The sequence below is a fragment of the Odocoileus virginianus genome, chromosome 28 (genome assembly GCF_023699985.2).
Source record: "Odocoileus virginianus isolate 20LAN1187 ecotype Illinois chromosome 28, Ovbor_1.2, whole genome shotgun sequence".
In the NCBI taxonomy this organism is placed as follows: Eukaryota; Metazoa; Chordata; class Mammalia; order Artiodactyla; family Cervidae; genus Odocoileus; species Odocoileus virginianus.
In genome coordinates, this window is record NC_069701.1 from 582,750 (window position 1) to 599,451 (window position 16,702).

General features: G+C 39.0%; 1 protein-coding gene across 8 annotated transcripts in view; it reads right to left on the reverse strand.

Annotated features, from left to right (window-relative positions):
* Window positions 1–16,702, reverse strand: part of CEP295 (centrosomal protein 295) — a 62,901-nt gene that overhangs the window by 27,338 nt on the left and 18,861 nt on the right. For 7 of the 8 annotated variants that reach the window (XM_070457120.1, XM_070457118.1, XM_070457119.1 and 4 more), the window contains 10 exons: window positions 16,162–16,345; window positions 15,741–15,908; window positions 13,863–14,084; window positions 10,591–10,683; window positions 10,340–10,443; window positions 8,695–8,832; window positions 8,131–8,228; window positions 4,438–7,870; window positions 3,295–3,448; window positions 3,009–3,152 (listed from right to left, as the gene is read on the reverse strand). In XM_070457120.1, the coding sequence (XP_070313221.1) occupies window positions 3,009–3,152; window positions 3,295–3,448; window positions 4,438–7,870; window positions 8,131–8,228; window positions 8,695–8,832; window positions 10,340–10,443; window positions 10,591–10,683; window positions 13,863–14,084; window positions 15,741–15,908; window positions 16,162–16,345 (4,738 nt within the window). The remainder of the gene's footprint in view (window positions 1–3,008; window positions 3,153–3,294; window positions 3,449–4,437; window positions 7,871–8,130; window positions 8,229–8,694; window positions 8,833–10,339; window positions 10,444–10,590; window positions 10,684–13,862; window positions 14,085–15,740; window positions 15,909–16,161; window positions 16,346–16,702) is intronic. The other variant, XM_070457121.1, reaches the window with a different exon arrangement.

The window sequence follows — 16,702 nt, forward strand, 5'->3', positions numbered from 1 at the left end:
AAAAAGTCTACAAACAATAAATGCTGGAGAGGGTGTGGAGAAAAGGGAACGCTCTTGTACTGTTGGTGGGGATTAAATTGATACAGCCATTATGGAAGACAGTATGGAGATTCCTTAAAAAAACCAGGAATAAAACCACTAATGACCCAGCAATCCCACTCCTAGGCATATACCCTGAGGAAACCGAAATTGAAAAAGACAAATGTATCCCATTTTTCACTGCAGCACTATTTACAATAGCTAGAACATGGAAGCAACCTAGATGTCTGTTGACAGATGAATGGATAAAGAAGTTGTGGTACACATACACAATGGAATATTACTCAGCCATAAAAAGGAATGCCTTTGGGTCAGTTCTAATGAGATGGATGAACCTAGAACCTATTATACAGAGTGAAGTAAGTCAGAAAGAGAAAGATAAATATCATATTCTAACGCATATATATGGAATCAAGAAAAATGGTACTGAAGAATTTACTTATAGGACAGCAATGGAGAAACAGACATAGAGAACAGACTTATGGACATGGGAAGAAGGGAGGAGAGGGTGAGATGTATGCAAAGAGAAATATGGAAACTTACATTATCATATGTGGGATGGATGGCCAATGGGAATTTGCTGTATGGCTAAGAAACTCAAACAGGGGCTTTGTGTCAACCTGGAGGCATGGGATGTGGGGGGAGGTTGGGGGGGGACATTCAGGGGGGAGAGGATATGTGTGCCTATGGCTGACTCAGGTTGAGGTTTGACAGAAAACAACAAAATTCTCTAAAGCAATTATCCTTCAATTAAAAAAAAAAGAATGTATCATTCAATTTCCAACTAAAAGCTGTTCCCACAAATAGAGAAAATGATGTGACCTCAAATTATTTTAGTGGTGTTTAGTATTTAGCTTAGTTTTTACTAAAATCCATTGCCAACTATAGGAGCAAATACAAGAAGAAGCACCAAGGAGGCTTGAAAAGTGACTGTGTTTGGCAAGTTAGGATTAAGGGGTGAGGGGTGTGTAGGGGCAAGAAGAAATGCTGTTTCATGCTGTAATCTTTTAGCACTATTTGCCTTTAATTATGTGATTAAATATTGCCCAAAGACGTGTGATAAAGGCTATGACGAAAACTCCCAAAGAGCACATGAGAAGGACACATGATAGTCCAGGCAAAGTTTATGCCACAAAGTGGCACCAAACTCAACCCTGAAGGGAGGGAGCAAGATCATGAAGGCCCTGATGGATGGCTAGGGACTTAAGACTTAGTTCAGACTTACCCTCCAGTCAAGGGGAAACTACCAAAGAGTTTTAAACACAGGGCAATAGAGGCAAATTACTCTGAGTACACAATGGAAAAATGAATGAAAGTAATGCTAGGCTAGAAACAGGGAGACATGGAGGTTTGCAGCAGTCTTTCAAGAAAGAAATGACAGCTTGAATTAAAAGAGTAGTAGTGGGAATGGAAACAAGTGAATTAACTAGAAATGGAAGTGGGACTGCAGACAGAGTCGATCAACTAGAACTGAAAAGAACTGGTAATCTGTTGGTTGCTGGAGAGGTATAGGCAAAGGAAACTGTCAAGACTTACATCCGAGTACTTGTCACTGAAAAAGGGCTAAAGGATAAGGAGGTGTAGGTGAGGGAATATACAGCTTTCCCTTCTAAGCAAGATGACATTTTTGAAATCTCAAACACAACTCATGAATTTATAGGAATCAATGGTGAGAAATTCCCAGTGCTCAATCCGAATCAGGGAAATCACTATTCCTAAATAGTTGTGTTTACCAAATACTGCAAAATGAAGCAAAGCTTCCAAAGCCTAGTAATAAACAGAATACTTACTTTATATTATAAGTTCCGTAAGACATAAGAAGAAAACAAAATGTGGAATGATTCAAGAGTTATTCAGAATTCTACCTTCTTAAACTCTTTTAGCCGGAAACAAAAGTACAATATTTTATGGCCTTAAGACCTAAATGGGCTTCCTTTGTGGCTCAGCTGGTAAAGAATCTGCCCGCAATGCAGGAGACCTGGGTTCGATCCCTGGGTTGGGAAGATCCCCTGGAGAAGGGAAAGGCTACCCACTCCAGTATTCTGGCCTGGAGAATCCCAGGGACTACACAGTCCATGGGGTTGCAAAGAGTTGCACACGACTGAGTGACTTTCACAAGACCTAAATAGCTAGTATCAATAGTAAACTTCCATGTACCTTTCTATTAACAAAGCTTATTTTCCCCCTTCAAAGAGTCTTCAAATTGATAAATTTGATCAATAAAACTATCTGGTTGAGTGTAAAATCTAAAAACAATTGTAAAACAAAAATAAAGCTTTTATTAAGGATCACCAGAAGAAATTTTTCTAGATAACTGGATCTCTGAAGAAGCACACAAAAGAAATATACATATTCTAACAGTTCTTAGAGTCAGGATTTTAAGCACCATAATTATCCTGTGAAAGATACAAGAAAAGAGCAGGATGGCATTACTGACTCGAGGGACCTGAGTTTGAGTAAGCTCTGGGAGTTGGTGATTAACAGGGAAGCCTGGCATGCTGCAGTCCATGCGGTTGCAAAGAGTTGGACATGACTGAGCTACTGAACTGAACTGCACAAATAAATTTTATCAATTGAATTGAAAAAAAAAACAAAAGAGCAGTGAAGGTACTGAGGTGAAAGAGCAGTACGGGAAAAGAGAGAGAGGGGAAAAAAACGAAAAAAGAGTTACATCCTAAAGAAACTGGTTGAGGAGGAACCAGAGGGAAGCAAGAATGTCAGAATAAGGAGAACAAAGAATTTTTGTCTACAATAAATTGCCTTCTCCCATATATAAAGAATTTAGTTACCTAATGATATATTTCTTAAGTCCACATTTTAAATACTGTTTATATAAACCACTTTTTCCCCTTCATGAGTACTCACAGTCTAGGTTTCTTCAACAGCCACAAAATATTTAGCATCCTGAAATAACTATAGAAAACTAGCAAACTATTAAAAAATCGTAATTTATCAAGCCCTCTCTTTACCTAGTAGAGAAGTTCTGCCACTTGTTGGTGACTCTACCTCTTGTATGGCACTAAGTTCATGTTGGTTCAAATCCAATCCACCTCTTACTCTTGCTACAGGTGGTTTTGAGGATTTCCTACTCAGTTCTTTGTCCTGACGCACACCTAACAAGTCAAAAGACAAAGTCAGGCACAATACAGATCTGTTAACACAACGAACTTCTTCAACGAGCAAGTACAGGAGGTGAAAGCAAAGAATCATCATCAGGATAATGAGTACAACAGAATATAATTATTAGTATCTTACCACTTTGCTTGGCATTACTACCTTCTGAAAGGAGCTGATGATCATCACAGTTGCTCCTGTCTGCAGGACCAATGTTTTCTTGATCATGGAGATGAGGAAGCCATTCTCTGAGCGTCTGGGTTTCAAAATCATCCTCAACTGTGGGCTTACTTTCCTGAAAAAGTAGATAGATGAGGGTGGGGATGACAAAGGATGAAGGATCATGTGAAGAAGTTATTAGATCTATATCTCCTTTCTTCAATTAGTACCTCAAGCAAACAAACAGCTCCAACCACATTAGTACAAATTTATCTACAGATTAAAAAATAATGAGAAGTACTTCTAATATTTGAAAGGGTAGTAATTCCACTGAAAAGAAAAATCAGTCACAGCCTTGAACCTCAAAAACAGCCTTCACTGCACCTTTCGAGATTAGATTTGAGTATCCCTAGACCTCACATTCTCATGAATTCAAACTTCTCCTGGGCATCAAAGGATCTGTAGAATTCTGTTCAGGCTAACTCATAAATTAGGAAACGGCCACACATTCATATATAGGGGGATACACTGTCTCCCATATAGAGAAACTATGAATAGAAACCAGAGTCCTCTCAACAATTCAGTCACAAGCAGCAGGTCCAAATGTCCATCAGCCTAAAATCACACCACTTTTATACCAGGTGTTAGTACTGTCACTTCAAGAAAAAGACGGTACTCATTTTGATTCTATACAAATGTCAACAAAGTGCTACAGAGAAAGCACGAAATCTGCTATCTGCCTAAGAGAAATTCTGCTAACTAGTTATTTTATAATTTAATCTTGTGGTAAGCTCAAAACTCTTTATAACAAAACTTCAAAACACAGCCTACATTTTTACTGATATTTTCCATTTGGTTGTATCAAACTACTGGCTGAAATTAGTTGGGCTTCAAATAACTATTAACCTCATAAACACCATGCAAGGTGGATGAATTTTTATTTTTTAATTCCCATGTTATTTAAGGTAAAAAATTAAAGCACAGCTAAGTTCAAACCACTTGTTCTCAATAACTAAGAACTTATTTCCACCTAGGAGTAAAACAAGTATTTAGTTTGGCTGAGTTACCTGAGTCATCGGGTTACTGGAGATGTTTAATTCTTAGATATTCAAGTTTAATACATACCTGGCTGTCTTTGAAGAAACCCTTCAGAGTCTCCTGATGTTTCTGTGTCTGCTGCTGCAAGGCTGTCTGTCTCTGTACAAGCAATACTTCTTGGGCTTTCTGACTAAAATGCAGAACTTCTTTTTGTAGCTCCAATTGCTTCTGAAGTCCCCAGTTATCTTGCTGAGCAAAGATGGGCTGTGAAAAACTCAAAATTCTATCTTGAAGCCTTGGGCTTACAGAAGCACTAGAGGGAACTGCACATTCAATCTTGGCTGAATACAATTCACAAATGTTTTGAGATTTTACCTCAGCAAAGGGGAGTGGAATAAACGAATGTTCTCTTTCCTTGGGTAAAAACAAAGAGGGAGAAGGCTGCCCAGAAGCATCACCTTCAATCGGCTTTATCTGATTGCCTCTAAGCCGTTCTTCCTGGGCTTTTTCACTAAAATGCAGCACTTCGCCCTGCAAGCCCAACTGTGTGGACACGTGGTCTTGCTGAGGCAGAATAGCCTGGGATAAATGCAAAGGCCTCTCCTGAGATCTCAGAATCTCAGGATGACTTGGGGAAACAGCAAGGTCACTTCTGGCAGGAAAAGACTTTGGCATTCCTTCAGAGTCAGCAACAGGCAGTGCTATGTGGGATAAGGATGAAGAGGCACTGGTCTGCTCAGGTGAGACCCCTTTGTCCAATTTACTTAGTGTTTGCAAAAGGAATTCTTCTTGGACTTCCCTCTGTATATCTAACTGCCGTTGATAGGCCTTTAAATCACCATGGTGAGGTTGGAGAAAATGCTCAGGTGACTTTCCCTCAAGTGTATATTGTCTGGGCAAAACCAACTCTTTTTGGATTTTCTCACTACATGGAAGGGGGTTGGTCTGGGCATACAAATGTTCTTGTTGAAATGTGACTGGATAATCTTGTTGAGGCAAAACAGGCTGTGGTAAACCTAAAAGTCTATCAGGCAACCTTGGTATCTCAGAATGACCCGAGGAGACTATATTATCACTCTTAGTTGAACAAGGTTCTTGGATTCCACCAGCGTCACTAGGAGATAATGAAGCAAAAGGAGGCTGCATGACTTGGGGTAGGAAGGAGGAGGGGCCAACCTGCTCGGGAGACACTCTTCCCTTCCACTGACCCTGCTTGTGCAAAAGAAATTCTTGTTGAGCTCCCTGTCTAGACTGAATGATGGCTTCCCTCTGTGTAGCTAACTGTTCTTGGAGTGACTTCAGGTTATCTTGCCGAGGCTGGATAAGCTGTGATAACTTCCAAAGTCTATCCTGCAACGCTGGGATCTGAAAACGGCTTGAAGGAGTTCTACTCTCACTCTCTGCTGAAAGAGGTTCCCGAGACTCAGCAGAAGGCAACGGAGTGAGAGACAGCTGCCCTAACTGGGGTGTGAACGAGGGGCAAGTCTGTTCAGAAGACACATTCCCTTGGGATCTCTGGCTGAATTGAAGGGCCTCCTCTTCTCTGTCTAACCGTTCTTGCTGTCCTTCCAAATTACCTTGCAGTGATTGTGTATGTCGTGAAAATCCCAGAAGTCTTTCCTGAGATCTTGGGATCTTCCAGTGGCTCAAGGGAACAGTACTGTCACTCCTGAATGACATGTATTCCTGGCATCTTTCAGATTCAGCTCCCTGAGACAGAGATAAAGAGGTGCCGGTCTGTTCAGAAGGGAAAATTTTTTCTAATTCACTCTGTTTGTGTACAAATTCCTGAGTTTCTTGCTTATCGCCAAGTATTACCCTCTGAAGGTGTGACTGATTGTGGAGTGCCATTAAATTTTCCTGCTGTGGCAGACTATACTGTGGAAAACTAAGAGACGCATCCTGAAATGCTGGCATTACCAAATTACTTGAGGGAATAACACTATCCCTCTCAGAGAAATAAAAGTTCTGAATTGTCCTAGGCTCAGTTTCAGCTGAAACTTGTGAAGCAAGTGAATGTTGAGTGACCACTGGCAGGAATGAAGAACTCATCTGCACAGACTTAGCGTCTTCCAAATCCCTTTGTTTACGTGAAAGTAATTCTGCTTGGGCTTCATGCCTGGCTTGGAGAGCATCCCTCTGTGTAATCAGCTGTTCTTGGAGCAACTTCAAACAATCATGCAAAGGTTGGAACTGTTGTGGTAAACCTAAAGACCCATCCTGAGATGCGGGCATTTCAGTCTGGATTGAGAGACGCTCCTTCTCAGTCTTAGATGAATACTGGTCCTGGATTTTTCCAGACTGAGGACCAGCAGAAGGCAGTGAAGTAAATGTATGCTGAGCTACTTGAGGTGGGAGAGAAGAGGACCCAGTCTGTTCAGCCCATACTCTCCCATCCAACTCATTCTGTTTATGCACACATAATACTTCCTGGGCTTCCCGCCTAGCCTGAAGGCTGTCTGTCTGCATTTTTAACTGTTCTTGAAAAAATTTTAAATTAAGCCTATCCTGAAGTTGTGGGACCCCAGGATGGCCTGAAGAAACTCCAGTCTCCTTCTTCGTTGGAGAAGATTCCTGGATTCTACTTGACTCAGCTTGGGCGGAAGGCAGTGAAGCAAACGAATTCAGAGGTACTAATGGAAGGAATATAGAAAGGCCAGTTTGCCCTTCCAACTCTTTCTGTTTACACAAAAGCAGTTGTTCCTGAGCTTCCTGTCTTGTCCGAAGAACTTCCTTCTGTAGGTCTAACTGTTCTTGGAGAGCCTTCAAATTACTCTGCTGGGCTATGATATTTTCTGAGAATGGCAAAGACTTATCCCGCATTTGGCCAGCTACAGAAACTACACCTTTGCTCGCAGTTGAAAAGCGTTGCTGGATTTCTCCAGACTCGACTTTAGTAGGCAGAGAAATAAAAGAATGCTCAGCTACCAATGGTAGGAATGAAGAAGGTTCAATTAACTTAGAAGACACACTTTTGTTGTTCTCTGAGAACACCTGCTGGGAGTCTAAACTTTGAAGAGCTGCTGCCCCAGATGTTTCAGCTCTTTCTCTAGCATCCTGCACTGTCAGTGGCTTATCATGGGATAAAGCCCTTGCAAGTGTTTGAGACTCTTTAGCAACCAATTTGTAGTCTCTCTGTTGTACTTCAGTCTGTGAGAGCTGCTTTCGGTGTTCTTGTGATTCCAAAGCTTGCTTGCCTAAAACATCTGAAGTGACTAATGCTTCAGTTGTTTCTACCAGTCTTTGTGGAAAGCAATTCTGTCTTGAAACCTGATAATCTTGCTCTAATCTGGAGACCTGTACAGGGGGTACAGGTTGTTTGTTAGGACTCAGCTTGGGTCTCTGACCTTGATCCTCCTGTTCTGATGGAACAGTGGGTCTTTCAGATGTTGGTGGTGGCACTGATGTAACAGAAGCAGGTATCATTGGGGTAGCTGACAGGGATGGGTACTTTCCTCTTAACATTGTCTGATATTCGAGTAATCGCTTCCTGGCTGTTTCAACAGACTGCTTGTGAAACCTACCCAAAACAAACAAACATTACTCTTTTTTGATGAAAACAGAAACAACCTACATTCTCAAGTATTTATACATTACATTCAATCTAGGAGTGGCCACAATCAAGGCAGAAATGGAACAATGCTATTAACATTGCCCTTTGAGAAATCTACATGCTGTAGTTCTAAAGGGAATCCTGGTAAGATCTTCATATAAACCAAATAATAAACCCTGAAAATGTAGCCACGCAGTATCACATAAGAACTGTACCCTAATTAATACCTGTTTTGCTGTAATAGCTGTTGTTGATAAATATGAATCATCTGTCTGTGCCTATCTTCATCAGAACGTATGGTGTATGATGCTGGAGCAGTGCTGACCTAGTAAAAGACAAGGCTACTAATCAAAAGGCAAATACAGAAACAGGTACTAAAGTATTTTACGTAAACTGAAGTTCTGTAATTGTAAACTTCCATATAGCCTTTTTTTTTAAATAAAAAACACTGGCACTTCCACTGTTGAGAAATGAAGTAATCTATCACTCTTGCTTAGTGTCAAGGAAGTTCAAGAGTTCAACATACATATTGCATACAACTCATGGTCATTGTATTAGCACTGTCTAGAAACTGAAAGATGAAAGTCATCAGGTTTGTATAAGCTTATTTATATATATATACATACACACATATATACATATATATCAATCAGGTTTGTATAAACATATATATATAATTTTAAAAGATAATCAAACACAAATTAGAAAGGCGTTTTACTTTTCTGAACACTAAGACTGACTGTTCTTATCCTCCAACAGTCTACATAGGAATGAGATTTCCTGCATCCTACCCCAGTCTGTTGAGTTTTTTTTCTTTTTTCTTCTTCCAGCTGAGCTCTGAAGCAATCCGTTTCTAATCTTAACTTCTGTTGTTCAATCTGTTCAAGTAATTCCAACTGTTTTTGCTTCTGTTCTTCTATTTCCATTATCTAAGTAACAAAAATACTACTGATCTATTAACAACAAACTCATACCAAAGTTTACATGCATTACACTGAAAAGTAATAGGTCTCATCCCCAAGAGTACCAATTCTCCAAGAAGAAAGTGGTGATATTTTATCTGTCACTGCCACTGCCAGAGGGAGGAAGGAAGCGAGACAGGGAAAGGGGAAAGGAGAGGGAGAGAAGTAAAAATAAACATGTTAACTATTTCTATTTCCTGAGAGCACAGGGAAACCTTGATCACCACTGAAGCACCACCTCCAGAGAAGTAGCAAATTCTCTGTTCACATCTTTAGCTCTACCTTGTTCTCAGTAAGGATAATGCCTAAGAAATTAAATATCAAGACCTCTCACAACACTTTGATTTCTTAGGCATACTCGTAAAAGGGTGCAGTTATCTAGAAGCTAAGTAACAGTAGAGTGAGCAACATTCGGTCTTTACCGTCAGGCATGAAACAGATGGGAAGACAATGGCAGAGGGATGATAAACTCTAAAATTATACCAACACACACATACAAGTCCAAGAAATAAAAACATCTATGTTAAAGTAACTATGATTCATGAGGACAAGGACTAGTCTAACTGGTTGCCTGCTAAATCCAATACCTTCTAGTCCTTTAAACATACATAAGAAACAAGGAATAAACAGAAAAGGGAATCTATGTGAAGCTTTATTAAGTGGCACACTTCTGCTAGAAATAATGATCTAATTTTCAAAATTAAAAATGTCTCTATCTGATACTACCTATTCCTCATCAAGCAAGAGTGACTATAGCTGAGTTCCTGTCTTTACCTTCCTTCAAAATGGTAGTCACTAGCTACATGTGACTATTAAAACTTAGAGCAATCCAAAACAAAATTTAAATTTCAGTTTTTCATTTGCACTACTCATATTCAACAGACCACGTAGCTAACAGTTATCATACTTGACACAGATATGGAAAATTTCCATTACTGTAGAAAAATCTATTAGACAACAGTGCTTTACAACACAGATTAGAAAGCATTTATCTGAGAAAAAACAATGGCTCTTAAGATTATCAACCCTCAGATGTATTTTTATAAAAGCTATGACTATAAACTGATTGGCTTAGTAACAATTAGTCTCTATCAAGTTAATTTGTATTAAGAAAAATTTTTCATTAAAGTAGAAGGGTCCAATATTATAGAAGCTGAATTTAAAATTTTTCTTTGAAATACAGCCTTTCAAAAAAACGGTTGGGATCACAAAGTCCAAATGTTTTAACACTATGACATGGACTCATTTATTCAACAAATATTTATTGAGTACTTACCATGTATAAGGCATTGTACAAGAAACTATGTAGGGTAAATTGACTTTTTAAAAAAGACAATCTTTGCCTTTATCAAATCAATGTGTAAGGTAGAAGAACAGTATCAAAAGTAGCCAGATTTTAAGACAAATCTCATTGGTCAAACAAAACTACAGTACCCAGGGGAAGAAACCTTTAAAAATAAAAATTTCAAATTACCTGTTTCTGCCTTGCTGCCATTCTAATTCTGACTGCTTCTTCTTGAGGATGAAGTAGAACTGAACTCGGAGCTACAGCTATAATAGGCTGAGTGGTTTTCATTTCTAAGAGAATTCCCAAAGCAAAAATTAGTTTCACTAATTTAGAATTTAATACAACTGTAATGTCCTTTGTTAATTTATTACATGTAATTTTATTAGGAAAAAGATGTGACGAATTAAGTTCGTTTAAGAATGTGAAAAAAGAAATACCTTGTTCCTTTTCAGAGTCTGTACTAAAGGAAGGTGGTTTATCTTCACTAGTAAGTGGTCCAGAGTCAACTGTTAGCATGTCACTTTCAACAACTGTAACAGATATATTAACATATTATCACTGTCAAAATTAAATCTGAACACTGTAACAAAAATCTACATTCAGATTATCACTGGTCCACATGTCTTATTTAGTTAAGATCCAGCCACCTTCCAGATGATTACATATTTTATCTGATAAGCTCAAGTCTAACACAAAAAGAAAATAAAGAAGATACAAGTAGACAGACTAAAATTGTAAACAAAAAGGAAAAGATGAAAGACAACTGACTTAAAAGACAGGCTTACAGTTTCAAACACAATGGGAAAGCATAAAAAGAATAGAGGAAGTAAGGCACCAAAGTGTAAAAAGAAAAATTTTAATGTATCTTCAACACACTTATATTTTAGGATTTTTATTATTTATGAAACCAGAGCAGAAAAAGTTAAGTTAAAGCAGTATACGTTGATCATATCAGGGTAGCCAGAAACTCTGCAGAGAGTATCACCCACTCATTCATGGAGCACCTACATATGCGCTGCATGCACATGTACCACAGTCAGGAAGGAAAGACCTCAAAGTGGGTTTTTGGGGCAGGTGGGAGCAGAACGTTATATAATCATCTTAGAAAAAAATTATAAAATTAGAAACAGTGCTAAGTACTATATAAGAAAAAAAAAAGAGGGCTTATACAAGAGAGTATTTCAGACAAATCTGGATTAGATTAGGAGCTCAGATGAGACTTCCCTGAGGAAATGGCACTTAAGTGGACATTTGAAAGGTAAGGAAGAATCAACCAGGTAAAGAGTGTGGGGATGGACAGGAGACCTTTCCAAACAGGGCAGCAGGCATTAAAAACCCCGTGAGGATTAAAAAAAAAAAAACTTGGTTCAAACAAGAGGAAGAATGCAGTCAAATGAGGCTAGAGAAAGATTATTACCCACGGCCTTTTCCAACATTACTTGGTTATGGATTAAAGATGAAAGTATCACCTTGTAGTAAGTGCCAATACCATATTCTCTTACTTCTCACTCCTTTTTACTGCTTGCCCCTTCTCTAGCCATCTTCTATATGCCTGAGTTCCTCAGATGTCTTATAAGCCCTTTTCTCACCGAATTCTTTCCACTAAGAGTTCTTCCATGCCCATGTGCTTGAATATCATATGTCTGACTTCCAAACTTGTCTCTCTCTGCTTTAAGCAGGTCAATTAAGTCAATAAATATAAACTGAGCACCTTTTATGTACAAGGCACTAGTCTAGACTCTGGGGATAGAGCAATGAACAAAATTAAGTCCTACATTCCAGGACTGGAGGATGAGCAAGGTGGAGATGGGTAGGTGTCAAGACAAAAAGCAAATGAGCAAGAAAGAAAATTATAGTCCATCAGATGCTAAGAGCCATGGAGCAGAAGAGACAGGAAGTGAGGATTTTGGGGCTGGGGGAAGGTATAGGAGTTTGACATTTTATATAGAGTGGTTGAGAAGGTTTTATTGAGAAAGTGGTATCTAGCAAGTATTTGAAAGAAGTGACAAGAGTGAGCCATAAAAATACCCAAAGAGCATCCCCCTCCCCACCCAAAACCTGCACTTGCAAAGACCATATGATTTGTATTTGCTGTGTTGGAAAATTAGCCAGAAGCCAGTGCCTATGGTGCAGTGGTTGGGGAAAATATGAAGTCAGAGACAGAGTAAGGGAAATGAGGGGAGGGGTGTGTGGGGAGATCTGATGCCACTGTAAAAAAAACAGTTTCCCTGAAGGAAATGGGTAGTTATTGGAGAGCCTCCCCCAAAGGAATGACGCAGCTGACATGTTTTAACAGGATGACTCTGGAAAAAGATTACTACAGGAAGGTGCAAAAGCTATGGATAGAAGACCAGAGAGGAGGTTAGTATAGGCAAGAATCTACACTAGAGAATGAAAATTACTTACACAAGGATGGTAGCTGTAAGAAATGGCTAGACTCTGGATATATTCTGAGCATAGGATCAACAGGTTTGATGATGATTTGGATGTAGAATACAGAAGAGACGAACCAGAATAACAAGCTTTTTGGCTTAAGCAAGAGAATTTTTTGCCACTTACTGAAAAATATGATCATAGGAAAAGTAGGTATAGGGCAGGAGGGGATATCAAAAACTTAGTTCTGGAGAAGTTTAAGATGTGATTCGATACACGAGTGTGTGTTAACTGTTTAGTTGTATCTGACTCTTTGGACCCCATGGGCTGTAGCCTGCCAGGTTCCTGTGTCCACGGAATTCTCCAGGCTAGAATACAGGAGTGGGTTGCCATTTCCTTCTCCAGGGGATCTTCCTGACCCAAGGATTGAACCTGAGTCTCCTGCATTGCAGGTGGATCTTCACCATCTGAGCCACCAAGGAAAAATATCAAATAGACATTTAAATAAAGAAGTGAAGTTCAATGAAGAGGCCAAGTCTGGAAAGACACACCTGGAAGTCACTGGCGTACAGACTGTAACATAAAGTCCTCACACTGGAGACCAACTAGGGAGTATCAATACAAAGAGATTGTGAGAATCAAGTTCTGGGGGCAATAACTAGTGGTTGTTGAGATGAGAATAATTAGCAAAAAAAACCATGATGGAGGAGTCAGCGAGGTAAGAAAACCAAGAAAGGGAAGTGTCAAAAGGTCAAGTGAAGAAAGTATTTTCAGAAGGATTCCTGTTGTACTTAGGATCAAATCGAAGACTTAAACAGCAACTACAAGCCACTTCTTTCAGAAGGCTGGCAGCAAAACATTTCCACATAAATCCAATTACTTTGTTTAAAAAAAATATAGAAGATAAAACTCAAAGAAAAAAAGCAAAGCAAAGAAGAGCTATATCATGATTCTTGTTTGCTAGTATGTAATTCAAGGAAATACTACTGGTTTGACTTTAGTAACTTCTGGAAATATATTTAAATAGTCCTATCTACCAAAATTTTTGCTAAAAAATTAACAAGGAATCAAATCTCTGGTGGGAAAGTAAAATAAACACACAATACTGTACATTCAAAAGCTGTTAATGTGTTCATATCCTTTGATTCAGGAATTCTTTTCCTTTGTTCCTATGGAAATAGGTTTCTAACGCTCACTGCCTATAAGTGGCAGCATTATGGGCTTTGAAACATTTTCTTCCTTTTGACCTCTGTTCTTTGATTTTTCAGAAATGAGCCTATCTTTGAACAACTTAGAAAGGGTTTATGTACTATAATGTGAGACTGGAGAAAACTACCTTGTTCCTGCCCAGAGGATAATGTTCTGTCTTCACTCACAGTTGCTCCTGATTCAACTGTCAGGGCTTTACTTTCAGCTTCACTGACAGTAGTAATCATTTCACTTTCCTCTTCAGACATGGATTTAATTGTCCAGAGAGATTTCTGGCTTCGGATCTTACTTAATAATTTTTTAAAAAGAATTTTTGAAGGAATCTGGTGGGTCTTCACTGCCGAAGGAACTAAAAGAAAAGAAAAGGAAATAAAATTTGTTCAGCAACTACTACAAATAAGGTAAATTATTCTATCTTTACACTTACCACAACCACCACTGGTTAAAACAAAAGTACAACTGTATTTTCCTCAGAATTTACAATTTAACACAATTTTGTAATGAGGTATAATTTTTTTCATCTTAAATTTAAATAAGGACAGCAAAATTCAATTACAGCGGACCCGTGAACATGTCTTTGAATTGCACGCGCACGCATGCTGGGTCACGGCAGTCGTGTCTGACCCTTTGCGACCTTATGGACTGTACCCACCAGGCCCTTCTGCCCACGGGATCTTCCAGGCAAGAACAGTGGAGTTGGACACCATGTTCTAAGGGATCCTCCTCAACTCAGGGAGCGAACCCACATCTGTTTCATCTCCTGCACTAACAGGTAGATTTTTAACCACTAGCACCACCTGGGGTCCACTTATTTGCAGATTATTTTCAAATAAATATGTTATCACAGGACTACACGATCCAGGCTTGGTTGAATCTGCAGATACAGAACACTGGATACTGAGGCCCAAGTTACATGTAGAGTTTGGACTGTATGGAGGATTGGCACCCCTAACGCCTTGTTCATGGGTCAACTGTATTTTTCAACAATCGGCATGCAGCAAGCTTACAAATGTATCAGGAAGATGCTTATTCCACTTGCTAAATGATGACAGAATGTGTACCTCTTAATCTGTGGTTAAGACCAGCATTCAATATATGTGCTATAAGGTTTGCAAGAAAATAAAAGATTCTGCAGAGGCCAGAAATGAAGTTTAAAGGGGAATTCATAGCAATTGAGCCCTGAACCCATTTTTCTGAAATTTATGCCAAATCATAGTAACCTTATACTTTGTTCGGACAGCAGTGTGAACACAGGCAACAGGGATAATGCCTACAGCCCTACCCCAAGGAGTCTCAGAGGAGATCCACATAAAATGGGAACCCCCAAGGACTACCTATCCACAGTGTCTGGTGAAGATGAAAAGAAAGTCTGAGTGGTTTTGAACAAAGGCAATACTCATAGGAATGGGGAGAAAAGAAGTCAAAAGGAAGAAGACTTGGTCTCTAAGGAGATGTGTAGTAAGAGACACCTTTTTGTCTTTTCAGAGGTATTGATGCCTCTCATAGCTTCGGCTTGGATTACTGCAGACTGTGGCATCATCATTAACATGAGGAAGACAGAAGGACAAGGTAGAAGATGAAAAATGTACTGTTAGACACTGTCAAGTGAAAAAATTCAGAAGGTGGAGACAGAGATGAAGTTTAGAAGAAACCTAAGTTTGTGCTGTTCATCACTACACATCAAGTGCCTAGAAGCACAGTAGGATGCACAGTAGAAGCACAAAGTCTAAAAAACAAAAACAAAAAAATGCTGACCTTTCAAATGAATTCAAAGTTGATCAAATAACCTAAGTAACCTAAAAAATTTTCATATATAAAAAACATCCCTCCTACGTATATGAAAAGGATCTTTAGTGATGAAAATCTGAAGTTTCCTCCCCTCATCACTCCCATTAGTATTAGGCACTGTTTGTGGTTAAATTAGACCAGTCTTTTCTAAATGCTGGCAAAAGATTAACTTTTTTTTCCTATAAAATAAAGCAATATTCAGGTCAGAAGTTTTTACCGTCTGCTTCACTAGAATGGACTGTTTCAGCTTCTGTCATTGGAATGTTTTCAGTCTCCCCTAAACTTTCGTGTTCCATTGAGAGGTCCAGTTCTTCATCTTGGATCTGATCAATCACAGCAGGCAGAGGCTCTGGTTCAAGGTGCAAAATCAGGTTTCCTTTCACCTCTCAATAAAGAAATACACAAACATGTTTCCATTCCAAAATGAGTAACAAGAACTTGTGCATAAAATTTTAAAGATCATCACAGTTTCAAGTCTAAAATATGAGCCCCTCTTTCAAATGAAAACTCCTTTCAAAACTAAAACTGCTTCATCAAGACAAATGTATTTTCCCACAAAAACATTTAATAAGTAACGTTTTAATGACATTTAATAACATTTCAAAGTAAACTTTGAAAGTTTACTGAAAATATCTTACTCCTGTCGGCATTGTACATGTCTTCAAAGGCAAATTCTAGCTCTCTCTGCCAATCCTCTTTCATTTCACTGCGTTTGTATGGAAGTTCCACTAGTTGTGGTGGCATCCGTGCTACCATCAGTCTCCTGCGTGCCAGGTCCTCGTGCTGGAGCTGCTGGAGTTCTTTCATTAGTTTCTCTTGATTCTTCAAGAATAAAGAGAAATAATTAACAACTGAGTCACACACTTTGGATAATAACATTCATAGTGAGGAAATCATGAAGGAAATTAAAAGTGGAGAAATCATGAAGATAGGGGCTGTAGTTCCATCCCCTCCTTTACCATTTGATCAAATGCCACAAGACACTACGAGTTGGCCCTCCACATCCGCAGATTCAACTAACTATGGACAGTGAAGCACCACAGTGTGTAAGCTGACCCACACACTTCAAGGGTCAACTGTATTATGCTGGCAAGTAATACGAGAAGATGGTTTTAGTTAGGCCACGAAGCTTCAAATGTGTCTGTCAGGTCTCCTTCCTCAGGACAGTCACAGAGCTAC